General features: G+C 41.7%; 1 protein-coding gene across 2 annotated transcripts in view; it reads right to left on the bottom strand.

Moving 5' to 3' along the window:
* Positions 1-2,622: 2,622 nt before the first annotated feature.
* Positions 2,623-26,276, bottom strand: part of Meis1 (Meis homeobox 1) — a 141,363-nt gene continuing 117,709 nt past the window's right edge. Inside the window, exons 10-13 of one of the 2 annotated variants that reach the window (XM_028884546.2) lie at positions 7,950-8,008; positions 6,749-6,838; positions 6,348-6,442; positions 4,170-4,258 (exon numbers count right to left, since the gene is read on the bottom strand). In XM_028884546.2, coding sequence (XP_028740379.1) covers positions 6,384-6,442; positions 6,749-6,838; positions 7,950-8,008 — 208 coding nt within the window. In that variant the 3' untranslated portion in view covers positions 4,170-4,258; positions 6,348-6,383. Of the gene's footprint in view, positions 4,259-6,347; positions 6,443-6,748; positions 6,839-7,949; positions 8,009-26,276 lie in introns of both variants that reach the window. The other variant, XM_028884544.2, reaches the window with a different exon arrangement.

Genomic DNA, 26,276 nt, shown 5'->3' with positions numbered 1-26,276 from the left:
CGATAAGTGATTTCAATTTGAAATTGTTAGTAACTAATTTTATGGGTAATTTTTCCACATCAAATATTTAAGCATCAGATTAAGGGCGCCAGTTCCGACGCAGGATCATAAGGGGGTTTCTCCCCACCCACCCCCACCCCACCCTCCATCCCCGCGCTCCGCCTCCCTCCGGTCTCCTACCGCGTCGTTTTTCCAAATCCCCAAAAGGTGGCAGTCGAAGCCGACTTTCCTCTTTTCCTGCGGCTCTAAAGAAAGGACCCGGGTGGGGGACTGCGGGGGAGGGGTGGGGCGAGAAGAGGGCCGGGAGGGACTGGACGGTGCCTGGACTTTGCAAGCTGAGCCTTTAACACGTTTCCACCACCGCACTAGTAAGGGCAGTGGCGAATTTCCTGGAAACGTCTCGGGCCAAAGCAGCGTGCCTGGCGGCCCCGGGGTGGGGGGTGCGAGCGGCTCAGCACATTCGCGCTCAACCCTCAGCCTTGTGTGCAAGAGGGAAAAGCCAAGAGGGACCCACCGTTTTGTCTTCCTTTTTCTTTTTCTCTTTTTTTTTCAGTTTAATATTGTCTATACTGTACAACCAAACTTGGTTCTTCGAGGCCCGGCTCTGCAGACTGCATAATGGGGGGAGGGTAGTGGGCAGACTGAGGAGGGCGGAGGGGAGACTGGGGGCGCAGTGGATGAATCGCAGAGCAGTTGCCAAACTTTTTTTCCCCCTGCTGCCGCTGCTGCGGCTGCCGCTCCTGCAGCCTTTGCTTTGAATGTGTGTAACTAGGAAACAGCAAGCCGTCTGAGAAGACGGAATTTCCAACGTGTAAAATGTTCTTAACGGAACCATTGAGCGAGTGCAATAAGGCGTGAGGGGGAACTAATCTTCCCATTTAAATGTTTGTGGCAATTTTATCTAAATGAATTTTAATGCTAAACGAGGGTAATTTCCCATTTGTAGCGCGTTTGCTTCTTTCCTGTGCTTCTAAAGCAGTCGAACATCGCGCAATGAACAGTAACAATAAAAATACTGCCAAGGCATATTATTCATTTTGAATGTGTTATAATTACATTTGATTAAATATGATCGGGTAACATATTTTTTTAAATTTTTTGGAAAAATATTTAAATCCTCTACAGTCTCATTCAGTCAGCGGACCTCCCCCCTCCATCACCCCCCCCCAAAAAAAAAGCCTGTACAATTGTGTGCCCTGTTTAGGGGAGGGCGTTTTGTTTTTGTCCTTTAAGAAACATCAAAAACACTCTTCCACACCTCTATTATTTCCCTCCTTCCGATAAGTGTCCTCAATAACCTCAAAGCTGGCTCTGAAATTTACAAGAGGAAAAGCTAAAACAGCATTAAGCGGGAGGGTGTCGGGGGCAGAAAGAGCGAGGCCTGAAGGGTGAGGCCCACACAATCCTCACTCCGAGGGGGGAACCCACGACACAAAAGCTTGTTTTATTTTTTTCTAATTCCTGGACATTAATGATCATGATTCTTTTTGATCTCTGGATCCCCCCCCCTCTTTGCTTGCACTCACTCTCCTCTCTCCTTAAAACCTCCCCCCTTTCCTCTCCTCTGCTCCCCCTCCATACCCCCCCCCTTAGGCAAGCGCCTCCAGAAGAATAAAGGCTGACTCACCGAGCATGTAACTGGGGAGGCAGGAATAAAAGGACGGTTAGTTTATAAAGTTTATTATTAATTTTAAAAGTAAATAAATGGTTGTTAACTGCTACTAGCCACCCATCACAGAAAATGATTTCACTAATATGGACTACTTAATGCAGTCGGAGAACTGTCTAGAGGCCAAAATAGGAAAGTTAAATGGTCCCATCATTGGGGTGGGGACGAGGTGGGTGGCAGCGCTGGGACCAGGCTGCATGCAGTAGGTTAGGCCTCTGTCTCCTGCACATCCACGTGTTCCGAAACCAGGCCCCATAAACAAAAGGTGAGCAAGCAGCCCTCTGCTCCAGCAGGTGAGGCACACTGACTCACAGCCCTAGTAAAGCCAGCCCACAGCTGGTTTCTCTTTCCAAATAGAAAACAGGATTGCTGTGGGCGGGTTTATAAGGTGACAAGGGCCTGAATGTCAGACTGGAGTTTAAGGCCTCTGACCCATCCTTTGTTCCCAGAGCAACCAAAAGGCTTATTTTTAAAAATGAATTGGCCTTAATTAAAATAGTTGTATATTCCCCTTAGCTTGGCAAAGCATTTTTTAGAGCAGCGATTTTATTTAAAGTGAAATTATAAGCTATTGCAGCTTAAACATGTTATTTTGAACCATTTAGCTGGCTGCCATGCAGAAATTCTGTACAGCTGTTCTGGAAAATTGGTTAATAACCAGTTTTATCCAATGAGAACATAGAGCATATTTATAAAAATTAGATTTTGAAGTCTGGTCTCTTCAATTTTATATAGTTAATTTCTTAATCAACATGTACTGCTTGTCCTCGATTATATCCTTGGTGAAAGGCTGACTGTGGCCTGTAGCTTTGCCACCATATGCAAGCATAATTTCACTGATAGTGTAGGTGAATAATACTGTCGACTGTAATCTGAGTCTCCAGCTAGTTTAGTGACTTTAACCCTTCATTTTGTTTATATTACCAGTTCATTAACTCATCTTAAACCAGTGGTTATTGTTAAATAATTTACTCAGTGGTTACAATTTTCAAATACATATGGCTCAGGGAGCTAATTGTCATATTTACTGCACTGATCATTAAAAATTGGGGGGAACACATCTTTTAAGCAGTGAAGTCAGAATGTCAAAAATAGTCTTGTTTTTATTCTGGATTCTGATTTCATTACTGCGCTCAATGACTACAGCTGAACTTGGGAGTTCTCATACAATCCAAATTCCATCAAAATGCTAAGACTCATTGTGTCATGGTTGTTATTAATAATTAGCGCCTCGTTTTCTTGATAGGAAAAGGCTATTGACAAGCATTTGTTTATCCACAACAAAAAGTATAATTAGCTTATCCCACTTAGTAAACCTTGTACGCATGCCAACTCATACCAAACTGCTACTTTTACAAAAAAAAAAAATTGCAATAATACAGTTCATTTTTCCAGTCCTTTTTGCACAAAATTTATTTACAATGTCTACATAAATGCTCCAAGGTGGGACTATGGAAAAATACACACATGACCAATGCTTTGCTGAGAAATAAAGTCAACATATTAAAAATAAATCTTCAGTCTATGTTTTTGAGCTGCACAAAACAGGAAGTGATGTATAAGGTGGTGGTGGTTGTCGCATGGGGACAATGATGCTTGATGTGACAATTAGGCTTCTAAACACACGGCCTCTGGGTTTCCATGCCTCCTCCTACCAGTCTCCTTAAGACACTGCCTGCAACAGCTGATTAATCATTGTTGATGACTGCAGTTTTTCCCATCCTTCCCGAGTTACATCTGTTCAGGCCAATTCAAATATGGTGAGTAAATGAATTAGACATGCAAATTCAAGCCCCAGGCTAGAGAGAGGGAGAGAGAGGAAAAGAGAGAGAAAGAGAGAGCGCACATGGCTGAAATCCTAGGCAAGAAGATTCTCCTGCCTAATAGTTATTTTAATGCTCTAAAAATCCTGCAAATCAGACCTTCCTGTCCCTTGCAGGATAACTGTAAGGCTTTTTAATGTAAGGAGGCTTCTGGAGGAAGTGAAGAGCTATGGAAACAACACACATAGTGTGGAAAAATTTCACATTTTTTTTAAAAAATCTATAAGAAACAACGTAATATGGATAACAGTATAATAGCATTTACAATATTTCACTCTTTGTTCTTTTAATGTCTTATATAGTTATTTTGCATGTCCCCCAAATTGACTTCAGTTGGTTTTCTGCATTTTAAGAGTCCCTGTGAAGAATTAGGGATGCTCCTTGGTCCAAAGTAGATGTCAAGAATGGAACTCCATAGTCATTGCAGAAAAAAACATGATTTGAAATCAGTCACCATTGCAGACAATGCATATTCCCTTAAGCTACTGAGCATGAATGTCCATGACTTGTCCACTCATTGTCGGGTCTCCTGGATTAAGAACCGAGGGGCTTGATGCTGACATTGGCATTCCAGGGTGGGGCGGTCCTCCATGCATCATCGCTGTTGGGTGGTGAGGGTGTCCAGGAATGTACGTATGCATGGGGGGCCCATGACGCAGCTGAGCAGGATGGGGGGGCATCTGGGGTTGGGTATAACTTGGCTGTCCCATACTCACACCCATTGGACCACCCCGGGCTACATACTCCCCTGGCATACTTTGCAGCCCTGTAGAAATTCAAAAGAAAGAAACAAAAAGAAAATATTACAGCAAAGCAACAGTGTGGGTCTGACTTTGGCAAGTCTATGAAAACCAGGGAACACTGTGATCAAGGGCCTTGGGACACATTCTTTTGATTCATACAGAAGAAAATAAGATGGGAGATGTCAAAGCTGGATATCTGAACTCGCCACTATGTCTCTGGTATTGCCATTATTCTCAGTCCTCCTACCAAGTCTAATTTAAAAACAAACACACACCTTACTGGGTTCTGCTCTAAAGCAGCATTTCTGTTCCCTGAAATAAGCTCTATCAAGAACGTACACACTGCTGTTGTGGTCGCTCAGTGTGTCACAGGAAGAAGAACTAGGCAAGCTCACTAATGGTGACCACTTAACAAAATCCTGTACCTTTGGGGAAAAAAAAAAATCAAAACAGTTATCAATAAATTCCTTCCACATGGCCTCTTAGAGCTGGAGGAAAAGAAAAGCTGAACAGAACCCTGTCTACCTTACAATGATTTTGAGAACAATAAGAAAAATTGGACCTAAAACAATACCCCTCTTGCTTTGCGGGGCCTCTTGTCTTCTGCATGGATTGCTCTAGTTGATGGAAACTGACGGGTGTATTGTTTCTCAGAGCCATAAGCTCCATCATCATCAAGGGTGAAAGGCATAACGCCATTGCTAAGTATGTTCAATTGGCTTTAGTTCTAAGTAATAGCGCACTGTGAATACGATGAACACCTTCGGATAAGGTCTCCAGGCTCTAGCAATGAATGGCTGCTTAATCTAGCCTAAAGGAACATTTTTGAACTAATGAAAATTGCTTATAAAATATACTGTACCCACAGCTCTTTAATCAAAAAAGATGATAATATTTTTTGTAATAACCTATTAATTTAATTGGTCACGAAGCATAAAATACATCATTTAAATTTAATTGACCCAGAAACTAAGAAACAATATTTAAATTAACTAAGCTGGAGAATTCCATGATGAGGTAATAAGACTGTTGATTTCCAAGCTCAATGGAATGCTTTCAGAGTGAATTGTTAAACTCATATTGGACTCCCACCCAGGGAAGAAGACCAGTATGCATTACCCTTGGCCTCAGCAAGAATTTTAAATAGTGTGTTAATATAATCAGGGGCACATCCAAGACTCTGAAATCGCAGTTTTTAATTTCAAAAAAGAAAGCTAGAGCAATGCTGTTAGTGGTGATTTAGGAAATGAACCGGGGCTTTGGAGTTCAAAACAGTCTTAGTTGTTTGAACTCGAATTTCTGGGCTGTCTTTTTAGGAGAGAAAATGTCCGAGTGAGAATCTGGGACAGTTTTCCTAGGCCCACTTCCCTGGGCCTGCCACTGAAGATTGCATTAATGATCTCTATTTTTGTATACTGAATAAGTCAAATCCATTTGTCACACCGCAAGTGATGGCATACTTAATTTGGATATAGTCAATTAGCCTGGGCTAAGCCCCGAAGCCTGCTGCGCACACCTCTATTTTGTATTCTCCCTTTTCCCATTGCCACACGTAATCCCATTATGATGGACAGACAAAGGAACAAACTAAGAAAAAAAATCAAAGTTTAGTTGACTAGAGCTCAAAATATGCCTTTACTTACCCTAAGTAAAGCTGTGTTTATTTTACGTAAAAGAAGTTCTCTGTTTGGCTTTTTGGTGTCTTGCAGGTTAGTGTAGAAATGTAACTCATGCATCAACTGCGGTTAGACAGATTTATGGCACTTTGGGGACATGCTCTTTCCTCTCCTTGCACTGCTGCAGACTGCTTACATTTTGCAAATCAGTCTGTTGCTATGACAACCCACTCCCCCACCTCCTGACTGTTTCTTGTTCTGTCATGTGGTCAGTACTGTACAATAGCAACACACAGGATAAATGTATATCATACACAGAATTTATAAGCTTAAAACCTTGATCAAAACCAACAAGAAAATGAAAGAAGCAAGAAATGAGAATTTAATGGAAATAATGAACAAGCATGAAGCTATGGGCAAGGAGAACATGAGGAAATGCAAGAGGGAAAAAAAATTCCTAGGACAAAGTGAAAACAAAGACCCCATTTGTACTTACTTCCCCCTTGCTTTCGATTGGTTAACTAGATGAAGGTTACATGTAGTGCCACTGCCCCTCCATGCCCATATTCATGCCCATTCCACTCATAGGTCCTAGAAGGGAGATAAAAATCCAAGAAGAGGCCAGAAAATGAGCAAAGTCCACAGATAGTGCCAAAAGACCCTTTAACAAAACAGGTTCTAGGTGGTTGAGAGGCGGTGAGATCTTGAGCACACAAAGGTCCTGGCTTCCCCTTTGCAGGATCTTAGACGCACAGATGGCAGAGCAAGGCGAGCCGGCAGGCAGCTTGAGAAAGCAGAGGGCAAGGGCGGGGTGGGTTTACCTGTACTGACTGGGACTGGGGGAGGGCGACACTTCTGGAGTTAGGCATGAAAAGCCACCACAAAAGGAAGTCTCACCTGGCGCTCTGATGCCCATGTGCTGCTGACCGTCCATGACAAAGCCTCCCATTGGCTGTCCGTCGGGGTTATACGGTGTTCCTTGGCTAACTACAAAAGTACACAGCATAGTTTCTTAATAACAGGAGGGGCAGGGGAAGGGGAGAAGAAAGGGGAGAGGAGGGGAGGGAGGGGAGGGAGGGGAGGGGAGGGGGAGGGGAGGGGAGACACAGAGACCATACTAAACAGATATCATTTTTAAACCAAAGTTAATTATTTTTCTCAGACCAGTTCTATGCACCTCAGGGACTTGAGCTTCAAGTGTTATGTTCAAGAAGCAGGGTAGACACAAAAAATTTATGCTCAGGATTTTGTCTAGTAGTTTCATAATGGGCATTGAAATAAAGAAAGAAAAAAAAAAAACAGCTTACTGGAATGTGACTAACTGGGAACTGACTCAGTATGATACTAGCAGAGCTTTCAATCGAGCCGAGAGATATTTCAGAGGGACGGTCCAAACTTGCTTCACCCCTAGGAAACTTGCTTGCTGCCTTTGCTACCATATTATAACACAAAACAAACCCTAGGGCTCATGACCAAAAAAGAGAAAAGCTGTTGTTTTTGAAAACTGTGAACACCAGAGGACAGACAGTAACGAGCGAAGTCATGAGAATTAAGAGCTGTGTATTTATGCCACTAACAGAATACCGTGTTTTAACTGTCCATGAAAAGCTGTTTCAGAAGTAAGCAGCCTTGGGTTATTAAAGCACACAAAAGCTCTACCTCACTGAATGTCTTTGAACTTTACTGAGTCCCACAAGTGATCCTGACCCCTTTGACCTTTTGACAGGTAATAAAGTTTACAGCAATTCCACACCAAGCCATGCACCAGGGAGTGGTCATAGTAGCAGAAAGCTGGGTAGGCAAACTCAGGGAAAAAATAACATTAATATATCGAATGTTTACAAAGAAGATTGTAACTGAGCACATGATTTAAGAGTTACTTTTCTCCATTGGCTTTTTATTTCCTACTTTCTTCAAAGTTTTATAACGATGTTAACTTGATTAGTGTTGTTACAAAACAAAACTGGTTTAATTTTCACTACCAGGCACTCCTAGTACTCACTCCCAGTTCATTTACCAGGTAGCAGCCCTCCTGGTGAATGGCTTGAGGATGGTTTTCGCTTGCCTGACTTGAATACAGTCACTAGAGGGGACTTGCCTGCTCGGTTGGACTGGTCTATCATGGGCTGCACTATTCTTCTCCGCGCATTAATAAACCTGTAACCAAGAAAGCAAAGCAGATCATTATTGCATAAACACATGAACAAAAGGTAGAGGAAGAGGAAGAGATGAGCCACAGTAGGAAGAGCTTTGGCAAGCTGAGCCTGCCTCCTTTCTCCCTCCTGGACAGCTTCGAATGCTGCAAAACCTGTAACCCCATGACCTCTGAATACAAGGCTTAGGTTTCTGAGTTGATTTATGTTTGCCTGTTTTACCACAGTTGGACACTTCCATTTCATCTTTTCATGGGGGAATTAGCAGAGTTTTCAGGAAACAATGCTAGCCACCACTCTTTTCAGTGGGCAGGGCGGGAGTTGGTGGAGACAGAGAGGCTATGGGGACATCTGCTACCTTCCAATCACTGACATTTCAATCTTACACTCTCTGACTTCTTTCTCACAGTTTGTTTGATCCAAACCTCCCCTACCTTTTGCAAACCTAGTTTCATCTTTATGTCTACTGCTAAGATAAGGGACTGGGTTGGCAGTGCACCATCAGTGGAAAGAATGTCTGGAGTTTATCACTATTAACTCTCGCTTCTGGGGACTTTGGAGAAAGGCATTCCTTGGAGAGATTTCTTGGCGTGACTTGTTTTTTTCTCTTTATGCAAAATCCAAAGTCAAGACAAGGTCACATCTACACAGCCACTGAATTTATAATTTCACTTTCTTCAGCTACTACTGAAAATTTATAAACACCTTATTAAGACATTGAAGTCACTCGAAGTTTATTTTAAGCATTGTTTGGTACAAGTCTTTTTTCTAGCTCCTCCAGATGTCAAATCACTGAAATATAAAACATGCAGCTACCTCCAAAGCCTTCTCCACAAGACTGTGACTCTAAAGATCTTTGTCCTGGGTTGTAAGAATTGTATACCAATCCAGAAAATAAAGAGTATGTATTAAGTTTTGAAACAGGAAGTAACCTTTAGTTCCCAACTCCACTCTGAGCAGGACATCAAAACTATGATAAAATGTTCAATAATGCCCTATTAGTAATTGAAAGGTCCACAGTCTCATATAAATTTTAGTTTGTACATCTCTCTATTTGAGCAAAGAAAGCAGTTCTGAAAATCCAAACCATTAAACAGCCAGGGACATGTCTTTAAAATAAAAATACATGCTTCATTGTGTTTAAGATTCTCAGTATTCTGGATCTGCTTGTGTTCTTCCTGAGAAGTAATTAAGGTAAAGGACGGAACTGTGGTCTGACTAAAAGGCACACTGTTGGAACTGGTTCTTAGAGGCCACGCATTGTATCGGCTTTTACATAGGAAGTCCCCGAACTGCTAATAAAAATATTTAAAACACAGGTCTACAACAAACTGTGTTGCCAGTCAGGTTATCATTATCTTATATAAGCCATGAAAATTGGAATCATGTGAGCAGAAGGTTAGATTAATTCTCCATTCTCATTATAAGCACAGGTGTAGCACAAACACCATGTGAAATAACCAATTAAAATGAAAAAAAAATCTGCCTTTTCATTAGCTGCCTGCACTGCATGACCAATTAGAAAATTATTTAATATTAATATTCTGCATATACCAAAAGTAATTTTCATAGTAACTAATATAGGTAAGAGAGCAAAGCATAGCTCTTTATGCTACTGTTTATTATCTCCACTGACAGAGAAGAAACTTAGTCTGTTAACTCTCTGTTTCAAATTTTTTTAATTCATTTTATGGGTAGGGAGGGCAAATTTTTGTTGTTTTGGGTTGAGTTGGTTTTGGTTTGTCTTGTTTTGTTTCTTTGAGACAGGGTCTCACTGGGTAACTCTGGCTGTCCTAGAACTCACTTTGTAGACCAGGCTGGCCTCGAACTCACAGAGATCCCCCTGCCTCTGCCTCCCAAGTGCTGCGATCAAAGGCATGCACCATCACGCGTGGCCAGGAAAGCAATTTTTAGCAGATAAGGACAATTTTAACAAGGTTCAGAGGAACTGAATGACTTATTTTAAGTCATGTGCTACCGGAGAGTTCGTTAATGACACAGTTTTGTGTCATCAACAAATCCTAATGCTACAAGTACAGCACAGCCATTGATGTGCCACAGGCTAGAATATTCCACACCAACCAAACATCTGAAAAGTAGCTGCTTCTGAGCCAGCAACACGTACTCTGAGCCGAGGCACAAGCATGACAATGAACGTCTCATAGTTGGAGAATCCCTATGGCTGCCCAGCTTGTGTATATAGATGAAGATGAGGCTGTTCAAAGGAGACCCGATGACTCGGGTTTCCGTATTCCACCCTTTGATTCCTCTCCACTCAAACATGCAGACTCCCCAAGACCAGTGCAGAGGAACCAGCTCAGGTGACCAACTCATGACCATTCATCCCACGGCACCAGAGAACAGCCGTGAGTCAAGTTTAGGAAGTGCTTTGTCACCTTGCTGGGCCATTGGCATGGATCTCCTCTGTGATATCCCACCAAATCAATGCCTAGCCTCTACTAGACTGAATCCAACACAGCACAAGCCATTTTTGCTGAGGGTCTTTGAACAAAATGAGCTGCTAGAAGGTCCTGTTCTCCATCTAAAACCCTTTCGAGGTACAGCTCTCTGGGACAACTTAAATAACTTCATCCAACACTTGAATGTAACCATCATGTCCTCTAGGCTTTCTCTTTTCCCTGGGTTAAACATTCATGGCTCTTAAAGGTCCCCCCCCCCACCAGAGGTAAAGTATTTTTTCAGATTTTGAGCCTACCATCATGCAGGCCCCTCTACTCAGTTTGCTGAAATTATTTGTATCTCTATGGAGGTCACATTTATTCAGGGCCTGTCCTGGTCCCCATATAAAGGACAAACTCATTACCACATTCTCCTAGCTCATCACCCACAGGTACTAAGTATTATTCACTTCTTTCTGTAGAGGTGATAACTGGATTTTTTATTGTTATTCAGGTTTAAGAGACTCATAGTCTATATAGACATTGGGAATCCTGTCATTAAAAACAATACAGATGGAAACACAGGAAATCAAAGAAAACTCAATCACGTTGAATCGTTCAGATAAATTACCAGGTCTACATAGAACTATCTTTCTTTCTTGTTTTGAGACAGGGTTGCATGTAGCTCATGCTGGCCTCAAACTTGCTATTTAGCTCAGGAAGATGACCCTGAATTTCTGAATGCTGAGATCACAGTCTTTCTTTAATACGCCTGGTTTATGAGACTGAACCCAGGGCCTGGTGTGTGCTGGGCACACACTCTACCAACTGACCTACACCTTCAGCTCAACTTCCTCTTTCTGAAACATTTTTTAAATGTTTCACTTTAAAAACATTTCAATATAATAAAACATTATCAATATATTTAGGACACAGTAAGTTCTTGGAACGTCACTAAATTGTAATCTCCATACTACTATAAACTACTTGTATCATGGTTTGAGGTCATGGTGAACATCTTTACCTGAGAGTAACGAGTTAAACAGCAAAGTATTTCATTTTCTAAAACAACATGTTATTTATATGTGGCATCATTTCACAACTTGATTCTCCTTGGTGTATTTTGTCACCACCACAGACTACCTCAGGTCTTTCTGCCCAAACCTCTCTCACTGGAATTAGCTGCATACAGCAGAGCATGTGTTTAGAAGGCTTAGGGGTGAATTCAGATACAAAACATTTTCCTTCTGGGCAAAGCAATAAAATGGCATTCTTGCTCCTCCCACTATAAGTCAAACTGAGGTCAGCTCCCTTGTCCCACTATCTGTTTAAATAAACTGGCCTGGCTGTTTGTTTCTCCAGTGCCCTTTGACCCGCGTCTCATCCTCCCTGCTTTGGTGACAGAAGGCTTTACTTTTCATTGTGAAAGAAGCAAAATCATCGAGAAATTTCTAAACCAGGAAACCAACAAAATGCCTTTAGATAGGATGTGAACATAAATGGACTTATTTTCCTTCTTAACACGGTCTTATTTTAGGAGAAATCAGTAAAAATCGTTAATACACACACACACACACACACACACACACACACACATATACTGAAATTACACCATGTAGTTAAAGAAAATTGTGTTTCTGAAGACAAGTAAGAAAGAGAAGGATAAAACACAAATTAGAATGTATATTATAAAGACATTTTCTAATTGCTACAGAACAGTCTTTTTTTTAACAACTGCTATTCAAATATAACTGGGACGTGGATGTCAGAAATGTGACTGTGTGAGCCATCAGTCACTGAGATGGGCAGTTGTATACCTTTTCTTAATAGAATATAAGAATATAATAGAATATGTACTACAATTTAGGCTTTTAAAGTAAACTGTCAAGTTAAATAAGCTTTAAAGGTTAGAAATGTTTTATCTGCCATTGTATATTACTGTACACACACACACACACATACACCTTAGTTACACACTGCTTTTAAGAACAAGACTCCCTTTCTGTAGGTGGTAAACAGCTGAATCAAGGAAAGAAACGTCTTCTTCTGTCTGCACCACATAGCAGAATTTCTGCTGGAGACCCAATTATCTTCTTTCTCAGGCTAAGTTTTACAAAGGAAAGCAAGATAGCAGGGTGACCTTCTAGCTTTCCTCCATGTCCAAATAAACAGATGTGTTTCTTTCTGACCTGGTTGTTTGTTTAGGACTCAGAGACCTTCTAAGGAACAGTGGGAGCCTACAGGAAAGAAAATCTCCCAGCATCCGAGACTTGAGAGCATCTATAAATTGAATTTTACTTTTTGCAGTTTAGATGGACCAGACAAGGAGATCGCAGGCTGCATCTGAATTTTGTTTTTAACAGGGAAGTTCTGGTTTTGTTTCTTCACCTCACTCTTCAGTTGTTGGATGTTGCATGTCATAATGTGTGTGTGTGTGTGTGTGTGTGTGTGTGTGTTATGTGTGTGTGTGTGTGTAAGTGTGGTGTGTATGTGTGGTATATGTGGTTTTTTTTTGTGTGTGTGTGGTTTGTGTTTATGAGTGTGGGGTGTGTTTATGTGTAAGTGTGGTGTGTATATTTGCATGGTATGTGTGTGTATGTGTAAGTGTGTGTGTGGTTTGTGTGTATGCACGTGTGTCTGTGTGGTTTGTGTGTATGAGTGTGGGGTATGTGTGTGTATGTATAAGTGTGGTGTACATATATGTGTGGTGTGTGTGTGTACGTGTGAGTGTGGTGTGTATGCATTTGTTTATGTGTGTCTATGTGGTTTGTGTGTATGAGTATGTGGGGGTGTGTCTGTGTGGTTTGTGTGTGTATGTGTGTGTTTATAAGTGTGATATATGTGTGTGTGTTTCTGTGTGATTTGTGTTTGAGTGTGGGGTATGTGTGTATGTGTAAGTGTGGTGTGTATGCATGTGTGTCTGTGTGGTTTGTGTGTATAAGTGTAGGAAGTATGTGTGTGTATGTGTAAGTGTGGTGTGTGTGTGTGTGTGTGTGTGTACGTATGAGTATGGCATGTATGTGTTTGTGTATGTGTGTCTGTGTGGTTTGTGTATATGAATGTGGTATATGTATGTGTATGTGTGTTTATGAGTGTGGTCTGTGTATGTGTGTGTTTATGTGTGTGTGTGTGTGTGTGTGTGTGTGTGTGTGTGTGTGTGTGTGTGTACGTATGAGTGTGGCATGTATGTGTTTGTGTATGTGTGTCTGTGTGGTTTGTGTATATGAATGTGGTATACTTGTGTGTATGTGTGTTTATGAGTGTGGTCTGTGTATGTGTGTGTGTGTGTGTGTGTGTGTGTGTGTGTGTGTGTGTGTTTTCCCACTCTGCCACCTTGCTAGTCTCCTTTCTCTCTTGGGTTTGGAATCCAGGATGGTTTTCTAGTCAGGAACCGGTGGAACTGCTTTCTGAAATGGCCCTTTAGTCTTTGTTTATCGTCTGCTTTTAGCCATGGTCCCAAACTTGGCTAATAAACTGAATCCTCAGAGACCAGGAGGATGAGGAGAGCTTAGTGGGCACCTGGCAGGAGCTGAACCCAAGGTAGATTGCCCAGTTCTGAAGCCAACACTGTCTACGGCTTGACTTTCCTTCTGTAGGTCACTGGAATAGTGATGACAACTAAGGGGAAACTCAGCCATTCACATGGCTGTCTTCCTCAGTGGTTAGTGTTCACTACAACTAACATAAGTAAAGAGAGGCCACGTCAGCTACGCTGGGCATCTTACAGGCAAGCTAGGAATCCATATAAAATCCAAGTGGCTTTGTTTCCAAACAATGGCCCACTTCTCTGTTGGTCCTACAGTCTTACTGACCAGCTAGGAATAAGTAAATAGAATGGGGTAGACCTGGGTTTATTGTAGCTTGCACCTTTCTAAATATAGAGAAATGTCATTTTCCAACACCCTCAAATGCCCAAGAAGATAAAAAAATCCATAACTAGGAAATTACTTCATGGGGGCAGATGGCTTGGCCAGTTAAGGGCTTAGGACAGCCAACAAGGCCTAATAGTGGATGACTTGAAGTTGATCTCTGACCTGTACACACTTTGGTACACACATGAATGTGAGCCTGCATACACATGTGCACATGCACATACACATACAAACACACACACACACACATACACACACACACCTAGAAATGATCACACTGACTATAAAGGTAAATTAGTAAAAATGCATTGATTAGTATTAGTTATATTTATAAATAGTTCCATATATATTTAAATAAAATAAATATCGTGTATTCCCAAATACAACTTAATTACTGATAATTTTTGTATATAGTATTCTTTATTCTATTAAAAACAACAATAAGTACATATAATATTTAATTGACATAGAATTTATTTGGAGAATTTTCTAAAGATTTTTTCTTTTAATTTTAAGAGATCTGATGAAAACTTTAAATAGAAAAAATCTGGCATTGGAAGATAATTGTATAATTCCAGAATTTTGTTATTTTTCTATAACATGAGCTTTCTTAACATAATATTCTTTCAACCCTATGAGAGTTAGTCAAAGAAAACCATATCTACTTTTAAAATCATCAGCATTCCCTTATAATTTTAAGACATGCTTTATAGACAAACACTACAGGAAAGAGTTGTAGCCATCTCCCAAGTAACTCTTTGTTCTTTCAAGCAAAAAAATTTAGCTGAAAGAAAATCTTCTACTGAAAATCATTATTGCAGATTTACATTTACTTATTGGACTTAATGATCCGATACTGATAGTCTTCAGGATTCAACCTTTCTACAAATCATTTCTTTGTGAAATAAAATTTTATAAAACATGTTAAGATGCTCAAGAAGGTTGACTCAATCTCAAGTCAAACCTTATGAAATCCTATTTTTGGCATCTTTTCTGGTTTCTTAACCTCCTCCAGGATCCGGCAGCTCCCAGGCTGCAGTCCATCACTCACGTCTGGGGGTGGGAGCGAGAATGGCTGAGGAGACAGGGAAAGGGGGAGGGAGCCCTCCTCCATACCCACTCGAGAATCATAATGTCAGATTGCTCAAATCGCAGGAATTCCACCAGAGGATGAGAAACCAGAGGCAGGGGATGTCGGAAGAACTGATGCTCTCTAGCTTGAGCAAAGAAGTTAATTACACGTAGGTTTTCTTCAAAGCACCCAGTGGAGGGGTCATCATTTAATTGACAATGACAGTACAGAGTCATAACAAAACCCATGTGCTGTTTTGGACTTACGACTGAAATAATTTTAAGATAACTCATCACTGCAAGGGTACACACCACAGGAAATCCTCCTCACAAACAAATGTCGTAACAACATTTGGGTTCTAAAAGCCATGGGCTTCCTGAATCCTTTCTTCTAGCTTGAACTCTTATCCTTTGCTTCCTACCCACTGCCTTCTAGAACACTAAATCCTGAGGGCTAAATTTGGTAGAATACATGGTGGGTGCATTTTGATAGGCTTAGTGAAGGAAGACCGAACGTTTGGGAATAACTTAAAGGAAGGGGTGGAGAGGGGGTTCAGTCAATACAATGCTTGCTACACAAGCATGAGCACCTGGATGTGATCCCCAAAATGCATGTTTGAAAAAAAGAAAGTTAGGTACAGTAGTTTGCATCTGTAATCCTATGGCTGGGAAGGAGGAGCTCACTGCCAATCAAAGGTGAATCAGACAGCTCCAGATTCAGTGAGAGACCGCGTTTCAAATATAGAGTGGAAAGCGATAGAGAAAGACACCTGTTCCCACACAAGCACGCACGCACACGCACACAAACGTACAATCACAAATATAAGTGTCCATTGATTTTGAATATAGGTAAAAAATTGACACATATGAAATACCTACCTAAATGTGAAGGTTTGAGTTTGTGTAACCATAAACATAAGGGGAAAAAGCAGTTTACTTAAGTCACATTCATTTAAAATGGTTATCTGCACAATGCATAAGCGATCGCTAAAAGTAGCTTAAACTCTCTCTGCTAAGGAAAAAGCTTTGGAAACTATAAAAATATTACCAAAAGGGATGTCATTTTTTATTTTGTAGCTGAGCCTTTTTTCCTCATTTAAATACTAATTTTCTCATTCACAAAAAAGATTGTATATAACTGAGCATCCCGAACACATAACTAACTAAATATATACATTTAAAGATAATTCTGTTGTTGTTGTTGTTTGCCAGTCTCCTTTATAAAGAGGAGCAGATAGTTTACCACATGAAGCAGGACACCTTTGAGAGTGAATAGACGGTGAGCAACAGACATGACCATGGAGCCACTCAGGCAACTGAGACAGAGAACCATTTTAATGATTAGACATGCAGTATTTTTCTAATGAACGCTGCCTTAAATGATCACACTGAAACCCCATTGCATTAGAAGCATAACTTCCTCATCCACACAGGACACACTAAATCTTAGTCTCCTCTTGGAGAGCCTCTGAATGCTTGCCTCTCTCCAGCACCCTCCCTTCGCTTGTCCCAGCTTCCCACACCTTCAGGGACTGTAACTTTCTGGCCTTGGAAGCTTCGCTCACACCAAGGGAAGGCTTCTTACAATGTACCTTGTCACGCAGTTTTGCCTGGTCACAGAATTTAGCTACAGAACAGCCTAGTCCCCATGACCTACAAATGGGGGTTTGTGTCCATTCTTTCGAATGGTTCCTGGGGCATTCTGTTACAATCAGTAAAACAAGATCTAAACTCAATGTCACGTCACAATATGTACTCTGTAAGCCCTAGAGCTGGACATGGAGCCATGAACACTGCAAGGCAAACCCTGCTCCCTGAGATAGATGAGGAAATGGAGGAGACAAAAGGCCCCCTCTTAGAAGCTGACAAATGAGGCCTGGGGGTGAAGCTTTGAAGGATGTGTGTTCACTGTTGGGTTGCTGGCTGCTGGTGTAACTTTCCTTTTCTTTTGTGTTTTGTGATTGTTTGTTTGTTTGTCTGTCTGTTTGTTTTTGAGACAGGGTCCCACTACGCAACCCTAACTGGCCCAGGTCTATGTAGACCAGGCTTGAACTCGCAGAGATTTGGCTGCCTCTGCCTTATGAGGGTTGGAATCAAATGCAAGTATCACAACACCTTCCCTCCCTCCCTCGCTCCCTCCCTCTCTCCCTCCCTTACCCTACTTCTCTCCCTCTTTCCCTTCCTCCCTCCCTCCTTCCTGCTCCCCCCCTTTCCTTTTTCCTCGGAGTCCCATGAATCCTAGGCCGGCAGGCTTCAAACTGCCTGCTTATCAGAGGTTGACCTCAGACCTCTCACTTCCACCTTCCAAGTGCTGTAGGATGATAAGTGTTCCCTACCAGACTAGGTATTATGTGGTACTAGGGATTGAACCTAGAACTTCCTACATGCTAGGTAAACGCTCTGCCAACCTAGATACATCCCCAACCCCTACCCTTTAAAAACAAAATATTATATGCGGTATCTCAGTCAAAATGCTAGGCCACTGTCAGGGAGAGTCAAAACAGTGGCTAGTCGAAAGAGCCTGGGAGCTGGGTGGGAACATGCCACTGACTGGCCCGGAGATGAGAGCAGCATGTAGGTGTATAACCACAGCGATCTAGTGGCTTACTGTGAAGAAACTTGCTTTGCTAGTTGTAAAACTTAATACAGGAGTTGGTGAGATCATTACCATTATAAGTCTCAAAAAATACATACTACTAGAAAGCTCATAGCAGCATGAGCTGGAAACACCACAAATGGTCACCAGCTGGCACAGTACTAAACCGGACACGTTTCTATTCTCACAGTGCATCACTGCTCAGCCAGGAGTCGGGTGCTAATAATACGTGCTGCAATGTAGATGGACCCGGAAAACATGAGGTGAAAGAAGCAATCACGTAAGATCACCTAAGACCGCAGCTTGTGTGTGCATGTGTGTGTGAAATGCCCAGAATAGGCGAATGTGGCGGCAGAAAGCTGAGTGACTGCCGGGAGCTCAGGAAATAAGGAGTGGTAGTCGTCTAAACGGCACCCGGTGTCTTTTAAAGTGGCAAAAGCATTTAACAGTTGACAGTGGGAAGGTTTGCAGAGTTCTGTGAACGCAGCTCTGAGTCCTGGGGTTTAAATGAACAAATGCTATGACCTGTGCAGCCTGCCTAACAACGAGCTAAGAACGAGTTCAGAAAGGGAGGCCCGAAGACGCTCCGGACAGGAGCCTGCTTGTCCTGGCCTCTTGGCCGGCAGCTAGCAGCCCACCAGACGCAGGGCCCCCTTTGTCAAGAGATGCAGAAGTTCCCACCCCGCAGCTGCACCCGAAGGCTCAGTAGCACAGGGTTTCTAAAATTCTAATCCCTGATCCCTGGTACAGCACTTCAAAAGTCATGTTTACAATTTCAAAAGAAATAGCATGACTGAAAGCAAAATTTAATTTTCAACATGCCCCCCCAAAAAAAACACTACATTCACTCAGAGTGATTATCACTTGTCTCTTTTGGTTCCCCAACTCTCCAAGCCCAAAGGCTGGGAATTCCAGTCACAACCAAGTCCACTTCCGTTTCCGTGAACAACCCTGCCAAGTGAGCAGCCGAGGCCACCGAGGCCACCAAGATCCTATGGCCTCTGTACGCAGACAGTTCTTTCCATTAGTGTTTTCAACCCCGTACCCCCAACCATTTCCAACCATACATGAACTCTGACCCAAACGAGGGATCAAACAGTCAATCACAGCAGATGTTCTTGTAACATAGACCACACAACCCTTCAGTCAGCCAGCAGCCAGCAGCCAGCAAAAAGACTGCTTTCTTAAAAAAAAAAAAAAAAGTTCTGTACCCTAGAGTAAAAGTACTAAAAACTTCAATATATGTTATTTAATCAGGATGCGTTTAACTTCAATCCATAAGCAATATATTGTTCTTTTTTAAAAAATGACTTTATCACTGGGTGGTGGTGGCGGCGGCAGCGGCGCACGCCTTTAACCCCAGCACCCGGGAGGCAGAGGCAGGTGGATCTCTGTGAGTTTGAGGCCAGCCTGGTCTACAGAGCAAGATCTAGGACAGACACCAAAACTACACAGAGAAACCCTGCCTGGGGGGAAAAAAAAAAGCCCCAAAAAGACTTTATCAGCATTAAGCCAGATCTCACCAATGACAGGAAATTCTTTTTTTTTTTTTTTTCTGAGCTAAGTTACATTTAGGACCCAAGATGGATAATCACCGTGGGCCTGCAAGACTTACTGCATTTGAGGGAGGAAATGGCTTTCCCTTCTTAAAGATAGTGTGTAATCTTGAGAGGCACCAGTTACTTGAGGATAAAAAAAACAATAGTGTCTTTAAGGGTATCAAACAGATGAAGTGTTCTTGTTATTTATTTGTTAGTGCTGAGGTGTGACTAGAATGAAAGAGTTAATTACTTCCTAAACCAGTAGGCCAACCTAAAAACTTCTTTAAATGCAAATAAGTGGAGAGAAACATGTTCAGTGATCAATCGGGGTGGCATTGAATGGAGAACCCCACATTTGCCAAAAATTACAGACATTCATTCTACGTGGTTTTACTTATTTATTTATTTATTTATTTATTTATTTATTTATTTATTTATTGGTTTTTTTTTTCGAGACAGGGTTTCTCTGTGTAGTTTTGGTGCCTGTCCTGGATCTCGATCTGTAGCCCAGGCTGGCCTCGAACTCACAGAGATCTGCCTGGCTCTGCCTCCTGAGTGCTGGGATTAAAGGCGTCCACCACTGCCGCCCAGCCTACGTGGTTTTATTTTTGAATGTTGTGCTTTCCTTCTAAAAAAGAAAATTTTCTTAAATATAATTGAAGATAGCCCTAAATATCTACACGAAGAGCTGTGGTGTCCACACATAGGTGTAAGCACAGACCAGATCCTAGACATTTGTCTTTAGAAATACCCCTTCTTAGCCGGGCGGTGGTGGCACACGCCTTTAATCCCAGCACTCGGGAGGCAGAGCCAGGCGGATCTCTGTGAGTTCGAGGCCAGCCTGGGCTACCAAGTGAGTCCCAGGAAAGGCGCAAAGCTACACAGAGAAACCCTGTCTCGAAAAACCAAAAAAAAAAAAAAAAAAAAGAAATACCCTCTCCACTGAGCCCACGGCACCCCTTCCAGTTTTGAGAAAACTTCTATTTAACAAAGAGGCAACATTTGCCCCCATTTTTCAATATTTTAAGCTGACTTTTTAACCACTCAAATATGCTTTTTGTTTTCTGCAGGCCTAGCCCTGAAGCAAGTCAATGATGTAAGGGAGGGAGAGAGGGTCTCAGCCAGCTCAGGGCTTGGTGCTTAATGCTTAATCACCCAACACCGGGCTCAGCAACTGTTGACACAAAATAGGTGGAGATCAGGCCCGTGCAAGCAGAAAATGCCAGGAAGGCAAACTCTATGTAAACACACTCAAGACAGATCTGACAAGAATAGACCTAAGCCTGACTTGCTGGAGAACCACCGGTGTGCACAGCTTCCCTACCCCTCACAGCTAAATCTGCTTCCCCTTGCAAAGTTCCTTTGAGATGATCCAGAATAACATTTAAACACTTGAATACATTTACAGAAGACAGCCGAGACATCCGTCCCCTTGATTCACACAGTGTGAGTTTCAAATCTGCTCCTGCTTGCAGGATTTATGTAATGTCATAGGGTTCTCCCACATACGCCTGGAGTGGAGCCAAATGAAGGCGGAGAGAAACAGTGTGCACACACAACCACAATTCAAAAAGTTGTTTCTCCTGACCTACAAAACTCATTTGGAAAAGCAAATGGGGAATGCTTAAACAATCTTTTAATCTCTAACTGACACCTGACAACCCATTACTTAGAGATTATTAATGCACCCACTAAAAAGTTTGTCATGTACAAAATTGCTAGAGAAAAAGATTGAATGCCTGAGGAAAAAAACAAATTTTGCTGTACAATAACTTCAGAAATTTCAAGGCTATTATCTGCCATGCCCTTCACAGTCTCATCGCACACTGCTAAAAACAACTGATTTATCTTTATTATGAATCCTCAAATGACAGCAGACATGTTTTTCATGTCTTGCAATAATGTTTAATTTCATCTAGTCTTTATTTTACAGTGTTTGATTTGCTTATTTAAGAGGAAAGAAAGTAGCAACTTTTTAATTAATTTTCTTGTGTGTCTCTTTATCCCAGTGCTCTCCCCCTCCATCCCTACAGTCAAGCTATGATTAAACCAACTTCCCAATGCTCCCCTTGTTTCTTCATGCACTCTACAATCCAGAATACAGACCCATCAGGGGCTAGAGTTCTAACTAAGCAGCTCTACGTGTCTACTTTAAAGTACGGGAAGCTGATATCTGTTGGGGGGAAAAAACGACCTACGGAAGGACCCACAGGTCATTGGTCAGGAATGAGGGTGATGATTAAGCATTTGAATCAGTGTCAGTTCTTTGCTATTCCATCCCCTTACTCAATGACTTGCCCTGTGTAAGCTTTATATTCTCCTACGGCCCTTTTGCCGCCTGTGGAGACAAGCTCTTTTACGTTAGCCATCATGCTTCCTAGGACCCACTTCCCATGATGAGTTCCGGATGCCTCATTTCCAGTGTTCTACTCAAACACACTGGGGCTGGTCGGCACATGGCACTCACTCTGGGGGACCTCACCACCACTTCTCTGACTGACTAGATGCTTGTACTAACACAGAATGAAAAGAGCCAACCTGGCTTAATGAGGTCTTTCCACAAGTACGTCTAACCCATGCACAATGTTCAAAGTCAGTCCGCAAGCCATTCCTTTCCTTGGTTGAAAGGAATCACAGACATCCAGACAAACACACTGTGTTCACGGTGAATGGGTCGCCCAACTCTGAGCCTCACTTGATGTGTCTCAAAGCGCTTCCTCAGCGGGAAGCCTGAGTTTCAGGTGTGTTGTATAGTCTTGCCCTCATAATCTTGACGCTGCTGGCTGCCTGGGAGGAGAGGCAGCAGTTCCAAGACTCAGGGTTTGGACTTCCATGACGGAAGGAGTCCAAGTTTCCATCCACCAAGGTGAAGCAAGGCCTACCCCTTCTGAAGGAGCGTCCATCTTCAACAGTGTTAAGAGTATGATTTTATACTGGTGGGGGAGGGACAGGGGCGGGGAGGGGGGGGTAACCACTGAGAAAGCCAATGATGTGAAACTTGAGCAAACTATACCAAATAGTCAGAGCAGAAGTCATCTTCTAAGAGAATTGTTTGCAGGAAGTTTTTCAGATCTACAGACAAAAGCAGGCTGTCTGTTGAACTCCTGAAAATCTCTGACATGACAATACCTGGAGGTTTCTCAGTTCACAGGCCTTTGCCCTCAGAGCTATTCGCTCAGTTTCCTTCCCAGCAATACCCTGGCTGTCTGGCATCTCGCCAGCCCTGTCTCTGGCAATATGCAAGCTAAACAATTCTGACTGATTTCAATATTTTCTTATGAGCAGCTAGACAATATTTTATCTAGTGAGTATTCCTGATTGCTCTAATCTGAACGGAGGGGAGTAAGTGTCTGCAAAGGTAATATTATTAGAACCGACACCCCAGGTGAAAAGTATAGCAATTAACTGAGGCTTAACGAACAACACATTCTGAAATGTTCCTGGGAGTTGGTCTGTTTATATTTCTCCTTTTTTTGTTAAAACACTGCACCTGTAACTCCATTGATCAATTAGGAAGTCTACTTTAAATGGAGGTTACTCTGCAATTCTCCAAGGGGAAAGCGGAAGCAGCTGCGGAGTAAAATGACTGTGTGTGTGTGTGTGTGTGTGTGTGTGTGTGTGTGTGTGTGTGTGTGTGTGTGTCTCGCTTCACCCCTAGGTGACTTCCAGCCAGGGAAAAATCACTGCACGGTTGCACTTCCATTTTGCACTTGAGCAACAGACAAATGACCCCAGAGCCCCTCACCCTGAACACTGCTATGGGTTGGGTTTTCCTTTTTCTCTTCTTTTTTACATCTGTTTTTTCCCTTGTCTGTGTGTCAGGCCTCTGCTTAGCTTTATTGACAAAACAATCTGTGCCTAATGTTTAAGCAACATCTGTAAAATGTATTATTAAATTACATCAGAAGAAAAGCAGAACAATCCCATGGAACCCACTGACCCCTATTGATTTTCAGATAAGAGAAGCTGAGAGGATAATTTGTGAATGTTTTAACATTTACATCTAAATATGTCTCTGTATTTATAGAATCTTTGATTACTTATAAAAGTATTTGCTACATTACTACTATAATTCAGAAATAAACTTGACCTTTAACTGTTGAATCTATTATAGTAAAGATCAGATTTTCTAAAAATAAGCTTCCATTTTTACCTGCCTGTAGCATAAGAATCTAGCTCCCCACCCCCATGGGTAACAAATGGGAAGTGATGCCTGAATGCCTGTCAGTTTTAAGGGCACCAGATGAAGGACCTGGGAAGATCCAGTATGAATTCTAAATCTAAAATCTATCAAGGACACTAGTTCTGATATCTTATCAGATGTCAAGGTATTGCCTAGAATTTTATACACTCAATTGATAGGAAGGGGTTTTCTCTCTAGACACATGCCAGATTTCATGTATACTGTATATTTTGTACCTTCTCCAAACACAGAATGATAATCGTAGGTGCACTGGGCTAGAACTCTGCTGAGACAGGAAGTGTCTGGGATTTCCAGCCAGTACTGTACAGCTTAAGACATCAGTTTTTGTTTAGGGAATTCCTTAGTCTGCAACACTGGCCTAAAATATATATAAATGAGCTTTTATTCGACCACTTATAGTTTCAATGTATAAAAGTTAGTCTGCTAAAGATAAAAAGAACCAAATATTGGCTTTGAATTTATGTGCATATTCATGTATGTGTTTGTTCATGTATGTGTATGTATATGTCTTTAAACATCTACCTGAGGGGAGGGAGTCAGGAGTAGATAAAAACACATTGCACACACTTACAAAATTCTCAAACAATAAGTACAAACACATTTGATAAAAGACTTGAATACTGAAATGATTTTCTGTGTGTGTGTGTGTGTGTGTGTGTGTGTGTGTGTGTGTGTGTAGCCCTGACTGTCCTAGAACTCACTCTGTAGACCAGGCTGACCTAGAACCCACAGAGATCCGCCTGCCTCTGCCTCCCAAGTGCTGGAATTAAAGATGTGCGCCACCACCGCCTCGCTCTGAAATGACATCTTAATGCCCTGTCTACATATTGAAATATTTAAAGACATCAACAGCTGTCTACTGCCAAAACTTACAATATTTCTACTTCAAATGAAAAGAAAGGCTCAGCATGTTGCGATTGTTCTCAGACATACCTGTCACAACAACAATGAGAAGAACAGAGAGAGAAAGTTCCCAGATGTTAATGTGACCATTTCCCAATGAGACTGTGTAATGAAGGAGTAAAGAGGAAGGGGACACCAGCATATGGGCAGGCTGTATCTCACAACTGACCACGCTTTGGGTCTAAACTCCTCACAGCACTGAAGTGTGTAGGCAATTAGTCATAGCAGTTGACTAGAAGCCATGCACTATCTCCTTAAATCAAATAACTCATTTGAAATACTTGAAATATTTTAAATACTTTAATATTCTGGGTTATTTGAATAATGGCCTCAGATCTCAACAAACTATGTTGGCGTAGGTTTAGTCTACAGCCTCCCATGTGTGTGATCAATATCTCATTCTGTCCCAGGGCTCTCCTGCCAGCCATGTTAAGGATCCCTACTCTCTAGTTTTATTCTGACCAGTAGAATAACTAAGAGTGTTTTGCAGTTATATTTTTATCTCTGTTTTCTCTTCGTCAAGTCTGTCTTATTGTTTTACAGTGGGATTCTTCCACCTCCCTATTCTCCCATCTGTTTTAGTCTTCATCATCTGATGTGTAGTATATCCTTTATGTCAACAAAAAGACAGAAAATGGGCTTAGTGATGGTGGGAAGGAACAGTGCCCCATAGTCCCTGTCTCATCTTCCAGTTGAGGCCTCACTAAAGCTGCACCAGCTACGATTTCTATGACAAGCTAGCAACTAGACATGAGTTTATAGTTTTCACTTAACATACTGTTCATTTCAATACATTATGTTGCTGCCAATAATTATGACTGATCTACACCCAACCTGCCCTTCAGCATTTTATGAAACATCTTCAGCAGTGACTCATAGCATATACAAAAATTTACATGTGTGTTAACAAGTTTTAAGAAATCCAAGAAGAAGGATGGAATTTTTTTTTTTTAGGTTGTAACTAAATGAAGTGAAGAGGAAGTCTTAAGACATTAATGATCATTTTTTAAATTAGGATTTGTAGAAGCGAATAATCTCATGGGCTGCTCTTCTACATAATGAAAGTATTTATTTGCAGGCTCTCCAAAAAGCTTTGTGTGTTTTTATTATGTGAAGGAGAAGGAAAACACGCTGGCCTTCTCTGTCTTTAAGTCTTCAAACAGGCCATGGTTTAAGATTCTATGACACCTTTAGTTTTTAAAAGTACCATCATTATTTGCATATTACTTCCTACCTAAGGTCTCAGGAAATATGCATCTTTTCCTAGCTTCTTTTTTGTTTGTTTGGTTTTCTGAGACAAGGTTTCTTAGTGTAGCCCTGGCTGTCCTGGAACTCACTCTATAGACCAGGCTGGCCACAAACTCAGAGATGCGCCTTCCTCTGCCTTCTGAGTGCTGGGATTAAAGGGGTGCACCACCCCCACTTGGCTATTCACAGGCTCTTAAAAAGAGAAGGTTTGCAAAATGTTTTGAAACTGGAATGAAACACGTAAATGCCATTATTCACTACACTTCAAGAAAACAACCCATCTCGAATGTTTTGGGTTACTTTAGAGATGTTCTCTCCAGGAAAGTTATCAATGAGGCCAGAGAAATTGACAAATGGGAAGCAATTGAGGTGCAGGGAAGAACTGTTTCTACACTCAGAAAGGACAAGGCAAAAGGGAGAGCCATGCACTCTGTCCCA

This window comes from Peromyscus leucopus, chromosome 10, assembly GCF_004664715.2.
Source record: "Peromyscus leucopus breed LL Stock chromosome 10, UCI_PerLeu_2.1, whole genome shotgun sequence".
NCBI lineage: Eukaryota > Metazoa > Chordata > Mammalia > Rodentia > Cricetidae > Peromyscus > Peromyscus leucopus.
The sequence above is the reverse complement of the archived record's forward strand: the minus strand, read 5'-3'. Positions and strand labels throughout refer to the sequence as shown.